General features: G+C 59.5%; 1 protein-coding gene across 1 annotated transcript; it reads left to right on the top strand.

Moving 5' to 3' along the window:
* The first annotated feature begins 832 nt into the window (after positions 1-832).
* On the top strand, positions 833-5,649 carry Plau (plasminogen activator, urokinase). Its single transcript, XM_005389937.2, has 11 exons — positions 833-944; positions 1,166-1,252; positions 1,645-1,675; positions 1,821-1,928; positions 2,211-2,385; positions 2,558-2,649; positions 2,801-3,020; positions 3,230-3,378; positions 4,051-4,191; positions 4,493-4,641; positions 5,159-5,649. The coding sequence occupies exons 2-11, from the start codon at positions 1,196-1,198 to the stop codon at positions 5,333-5,335; spliced, it is 1,299 nt and encodes a 432-aa protein (XP_005389994.1). The 5' UTR covers positions 833-944; positions 1,166-1,195; the 3' UTR covers positions 5,336-5,649.
* The last annotated feature ends 680 nt before the right edge of the window (positions 5,650-6,329 follow it).

Raw genomic sequence — 6,329 nt, 5'->3', positions numbered from 1 at the left:
AGCCAAACTTCCCATATATGCACAGTTTAGTGAGCATTAACAAGGTTTTACTATTCCACTCTTTATTAACTCATTTCCCAGGCAAATAAACAGACTGTTCATTATAGGAACTTTCTAACAGGCCCACTGACACTTAGGTGGGAAGCATCCATACTTTGCACCGCTAAGTCTGGGTTCCCACAAACCCACAGTAGTCATCCAATCCTTGCCAGGCTTTCCGCGGCCCCTTCCGAGGCCGAACCGTGTTCAGAATAAGATCTGGCCTTGCCTTTGCCCCTAGGATAACAACTACTAAACTCTCTTCCCACTGAGCAATAAAGCCCTTTCGTCATCCGCCTACCGCTTGTGCGGTGACATCTGCGGACACCAGGTGGCCCCTGTTGGCCGGTGTTTTTGTGCCGGCGTCTCAGGGAGTTTGCCCTATCCGGTTTTCACGTTGACACAGATATCATACGAGCCGAGGACGCTGCCCCTGTATGCACGGGTCTGGATCACTGTCCTGGGTCGGTGGCGGCAAAGGGTGCAGAGGGTGGAGAACTGATCAGGGGTCTGGAGAGGAGGCTGCGCAGCCGCGCGGCCTGAGATTCCCGGGACGCTGCAGGGGGCGGGTCCGGGGCCAGGTGAATGGCAGGAAGGGCGCGGAATGGACCACAAGTCTCTGAGTCCCTCCGTCCAGATCAGCGATCGCACACACACACACACGCACACGCACACGCACACACGCGCACGCTGTGTGTCAAAGTGGCGGAAGCGCGGGGTGCAGAGCGCGGGCCGGGGAAGGGGCGGGGACCGCGCGGGGCGGGGCGGGGCGGGCGGATCCTGATATAGAGCAGCGCCGCGGGCTGCGCTCAGCTAGAGCCCGGATCGCGAGGCGGCGCCCATTGCCCCGCACAGCCCGAGCCCTTCGACCCCGCAGAGCCCCGGCGCCCCAGGCTGCAGCCCCGGTGAGTGCGGCTGCCTTCGGCTCCATTCGCCTCCCGGGGCTCCGGTCCTGGGCGCCCCCGAGGGTGCCGGCCAGGCTGCGCAGGAGCCCCGAACCCCAGAGGGAGGCGCGGCCTGGCCCGAGCCCCGCAGGGGCCGCGGGCTCCCCGCACCCCCGAGCCGCAGTGACCGCGCCGCGCCTTCTCGCTCCCCGCGGCCGGCCTGACTTCTCCCTGCCTTGCAGAGCCGCTCTCCGACCCCCAGCCTCGCCACCATGAGCGTCCTGCTGGCGTCCCTGCTCCTCTGCGCGCTAGTAGTGAGCGACTCCGAAGTGAGTGGCGGCCCTGCTCTGCGTGTGGCACGCAGGCCGGGGCTTGCGGGACCCCTGGGCGGCGCCCCGGGAAGCGAGAGGGCTGGAGTCCTCCGGCTCCCAAAGCCGCTGCCGCAGCGCCAGACTCTCCCCGGGAGCCGAGCAAGGGTGGCCCTCGGGGCCTGGAGAAGCGGGAGGGTTGGAAGCCCAGGGACATCCTTGGCTAGAGGGCTGCGCCTGGCCGGCTGAAAACCTCCGGCTTTCCATTCAACGAGTGGTTAGACAGGAACAGGGCGAAGACAGGAGGAGCTGGGGAGGGGGTGGAGTTGGGATTGAGGTCCCTTAATCCCCACTGTGGGGCTCCAGAAGCACAGGAAATCTGGTGACAGCCCCCGTTTCCCGCTCTCTTGCAGGGCAGCCGTGGAATTGGAGCCTCAGATGCAGGTAAATATCGCCCCTTGCCCTCCAGCTGGCTGCACGGACCAGTTGGAAAGCCTCAGGGGCAGCCCCTCCCCGGGCCTCCTGCAGGGCTGGCTTGCCTCCCTTCCTCCTTCTGCAGCCCGGTTTACTCCTCCTTTGTCCTCCGCAGAAAACTGTGGCTGTCTGAACGGAGGTATATGTGTGTCCTACAAGTACTTCTCCAGCATGCGGCGGTGCAGCTGCCCGAAGAAATTCCAAGGGGAGCACTGTGAGATAGGTATGAGGATGCCGATTCTCGCTGGGAAGCAGCAGCACCAGAGATTGCAGGACAGGGAGAGGTGGGTGGGATGAGACAGCAGGCACAAACTGTGGCGCAGGCCTGTGATCCCAGCACTCAGGAAGCTGAGGCAGGAAGATCGCCACAAGTTCAAGCGCAGCCTGGGGTACCTAGTGAGTACTGTCTAAAAGAAGGTGCAGGTGGAAGACTCTTCCAGAGTCATCTGCCAGGTTGGAAACCCTGTCATCTCTTCCTCCTAATGTCCTCTGACATCCTGCACAGACACAGCAAAAACCTGCTATGACGGGAACGGTCACTCTTACCGAGGAAAGGCCAACACTGACACCAATGGACGGCCCTGCCTGGCCTGGCACTCTGCCACTGTCCTTCTGCAAAAGTTCCATGCCCACAGATCTGATGCTGTCCAGTTGGGCCTGGGGAAACACAATTACTGCAGGTGAGGCAGAGAGGCGAGGACCAGAATTCCTCCCGCGACCCCTCGGGAAGCGTGGCCGCCATCCACTTCTACTCCCGCGTGCTGGCCAGGCCTCTGCTTGAGCCTTCCTGGAGCGGGAGAATGCAGGAGTGGCGTTCTGGTCGGAAGGACATTCTTGACCTTCGTATTGCAGGAACCCCAACAACCAGAGGTGGCCTTGGTGCTACGTGCAGATTGGTCTAAAGCAGTTTGTGCAGGAGTGCATGGTGCCCGACTGCTCTCTTGGTGAGTGTCGCTGATGGCTTGGGACAGTGGGGCGGAAGGGGACATGCTCATAATGCTGCAGTCCCCCATCACCGGAGGGAGGAGAAGGGAGGCCTGCCCGAGTGGGATACTATGTCCTCACCACCCAGACACGCCTGTCCCTCTCCTCTAGGAAAAAGGCCCCTTTCTCCCCCCGAACAGCAAGAGTTCCAGTGTGGCCAGAAGGCTCTGAGGCCCCGCTTTAAGATTGTGGGCGGAGAGTTCACCACCATCGAGGACCAGCCCTGGTTTGCAGCCATTTACAAGAAGAACCGGGGAGGCTCTACCACCTACGTGTGCGGGGGCAGCCTCATCGCGCCCTGCTGGGTGGTTAGCGCCACCCACTGCTTCATGTGAGTCCCTCGGTCCCTTCTCTGTGCTGCTTCGGCCCGCCTTCACCTCCTGCCCATCACTCCCGTCTCCTTCCCTGCAGAGGCCCCCACCCTGATTGTCCCGCCCACCTCTCCGTGTGGGCCCCCAGCCCTGGGGACAAGCCCTGCTCTGAGGCTGTGCGGAGGGAGGAGGGAGTGGCAGGCTGGCTGACAGGTCTCCTCTGCCACAGCAACCACCCGGTCAAGGAGGACTACATAGTGTACCTGGGCCGGTCGGGGCTCAGCTCCCCTACCCCTGGGGAGATGAAGTTTGAGGTGGAGCAGCTGATCCTGCACGAGGACTACAGCGCTGAGACCCTGGCGCACCACAATGACATTGGTGAGCGGGGCTGGTGGCGGCTGGGCCCAGAGGGGCCCCGAGGACCAGTCCCAGCGGGGCTGAAGGGGTGGGGGACTTGAAGCCTGTACCTTACCCAGCCAAGGGGCTGGTGGGGATGAGTGGAGAGTGAAATATGTGCGAGGTCAGATGCCCCTCTAGAATCCCCCGTGTTTCCAAACAGGGAGCTGCTCCTGAGGGGAAATAGCCCCATGGGATGGATTTTATGTCTCACTTTATTTTGTTTTTTTGGAGACAGGGTCTCACTTTTTGTAGTTCAGGCTGGCCTTAAATTCACTCTGTAGCCTAGGCTGGCATGGCACTCATCACAATCCTCCTGCCTCAGCCTGCTGAGTGCTGGGGTGACAGGCGTGCACCACCATGCCCCATTTAGGCTGCATTTTAGCTCAGCTTCTTCAGGAAGAAATAACCTTTGCCATTGTCCATGGCAGCCCAAGCTGCCTAAGTCTTTATCAGCAGCTGGAACAAAGCCTTTGGAGCATGGGGCAGGGGAGGCGTCTAGGTATCAAGTTCCCACCCCACCTCCTTGGATGGCCACTGAGCCTGACTGATCCAGGGGTGGACACAGCCACTCCCTCAGCAGTGGGAGGGCAGAGGTGGCGGCCACCTGACCAGGTGGTGGTCTTCTCCTCTGACTCCCTCTGCCACCCCCAGCCCTGCTGAAGATCCGCACCAGTGACGGTCAGTGTGCACAGCCGTCCCGATCCATACAGACCATCTGCCTGCCCTCCCAGTACAGCGATCCCCGTTTCGGCACAGGCTGCGAGATCACGGGCTTTGGACAAGAGAATGTTAGTAAGTGACGTGGGGCTGACCAAGCGGTACCGGGGAAGGGTGGTGACCCGGAGTGAGAGCAGCATGATGCACTGTGGGGACAGAGATGGGCGCACCATGGGGGTGGCAGAAGGGCCCAGAGATGAGGAGGGGTGCCCTGTTCAGGGGGTGATGGGCCACGAAGGTAAACAGTAGAGGTGAGCGGGTGTGGGCGGGGTAAAGGTTCAACCTGGGGTGGAATATGAGTAAGTGCCCCTCCCTGGCAGAGTCCCGGGAGACAGACAAATCTTAATGCGAACTCCTGGTTTTTTCTTCCATCCAGCTGACTATCTCTATTCAGAACGCCTGAAAATGACCGTGGTGAGGTTGATTTCCTACCAGGAGTGTCAGCAGCCCCACTACTATGGCTCGGAAATCACCCCCAAAATGTTGTGTGCTGCTGACCCGCAGTGGGAAACAGATTCCTGCCAGGTAAGAATCCTAAGCAACTCTCTCTGTCGCCCACACCTCCCCGGAGCTCCTGGGTCTGACCCTGCCAGCTTGGAGGAACCTCTCTGTTCTGCTCAAAGCTTGAAGAAGCCAAGTCTTTGGGAGCCTTCAGCCACCTTTATGTGTTCCCCAAATATTTGACATGATCTCAGTCTATGTTAGACACTTTAGACTTGAGGGGGTGATTTATGAAGACCAGGAGAAGCACTGGTGTGGTGGTGCACCCTGTAATCCCAGCTCTCCGAAGGCTGAGGCAGGAGGATTGCTGTGAGCTCAAGGCTAGCCTGGGCTACATGGTGAGTTTAGGGCCAGCCTGAACTACATAACAAGACCCTGTCTCAACAAACAAACAAATAATTCCCCAAAAAAGCAAAAACAAAAAAAGAAAAGAAAGAACATAACCGGAAGGAAGAGGGAATTGGAGGTGGTTGGAGGTGGGATCTGAAGGGCGGCGCGGTCCCTTCTCCGGGGCTCATGTCCTGTGTCTCTGGTTTCCCAGGGAGACTCCGGAGGGCCCCTGGTCTGCCTCATCCATGGCCGCCGGACTCTGACCGGGATTGTGAGCTGGGGCCGCGGGTGTGCCATGAAGAACAAGCCGGGCGTCTACACCAGGGTCTCTCGCTTCCTGCCCTGGATCCGCGCTCACACTGGGGAAGACAATGGTCTCGGCCTCTAGGACGCCTAGGGAGCCGAGGGAGGAACGAAACAGCCGACCGTTCCCATGCTGACCATTTCTGCCGGGAGCTGTCTCCATCCGCTGAAGGAAGAGACAGGACGGTGGGCTCTGCGGAGGTGGCTTGGCGTGCGCCGCCCACCGGCGTGAGGACAATCGCTTTACCCTCAGACCCGAGCTGGGTGCTGGCCGCCCAGACGCCCCTGGCCAGATGAAGAGGTGGTCTTGACTCAGCATAACACTGACCAGTAACTGACCTTTTCTGGACGAAAGCCTCCTGCCCTGGCGCCTGTGCGCGGTGGGACGAGAACTGGCGCCCCAGTAGGGGCGACCCTGGAGGCCGGGGCCGGGAAACGAGTCACTTCCCAGCTAGGCAGTGTGACGGCTGAGGTCTCTGGAGGAGCGTGCCCACGGGGAAATAGCAGTTTGCGGAGCAGAGACGCTACGGGGCGCGGGAAGAGCTCTGGCATCCCGAGAACGGAGCCGGAAATCTTCTATCCGCCGGGACGTTCTTGTGCCGAGCCACGAAGGGGGGCGTCAGCGCTGCTGTGTTGTCGGGTCCCATCTAGGTCTGGACGTTTCCCTACACTGTGGTTTGTGATGTCACTCAGAGTGGTCTGCTGGAGAACCTGTGGCTCAGCCGGGGGCCCGGGGGCCCCCCACGTGCTGGGGCCGTGAATGTCTCCCTGGGGTACTCGTGACCACGCTGCTTCACTTTCACACAGATGTCCCTTTCTGGACCAGTAATCATCCTTCTGACTTTTCTGTCTGATTATCCATGCCTCACTGGATGAGGTGAGGGCTACTCCTGTATACTGAATATTTAATAATTATATTCTGCGATTTTTATTTATATCTATTTTTATAATTCTGAATACAGGTGATCAATAAAATGTGATTTTTTTTTCTGAAGATTTTGGTCTCTCTCTCATGTGTGTAGGGAAGGGAGGGAGGTGTATAAAAAGAAGCAGATGAGCCAGATGTGGTGGTGCACGGG

Source organism: Chinchilla lanigera, unplaced genomic scaffold (assembly GCF_000276665.1).
Source record: "Chinchilla lanigera isolate Chin_1 unplaced genomic scaffold, ChiLan1.0 scaffold00036, whole genome shotgun sequence".
NCBI classification, from domain to species: Eukaryota; Metazoa; Chordata; class Mammalia; order Rodentia; family Chinchillidae; genus Chinchilla; species Chinchilla lanigera.
Note: the sequence above shows the minus strand (reverse complement) of the source record. Positions and strands in the feature narration are given on the sequence as shown.

Coding starts and splice junctions, on each gene's coding strand:
- Plau (XM_005389937.2), top strand. CDS start 1,196: ATGAGCGTCCTGCTGGCGTCCCTGCTCCTCTGCGCGCTAGTAGTGAGC. Junction 1,676..1,820: donor AATTGGAGCCTCAGATGCAG/GTAAATATCGCC, acceptor TGTCCTCCGCAG/AAAACTGTGGCTGTCTGAAC. Junction 3,021..3,229: donor AGCGCCACCCACTGCTTCAT/GTGAGTCCCTCG, acceptor CCTCTGCCACAG/CAACCACCCGGTCAAGGAGG.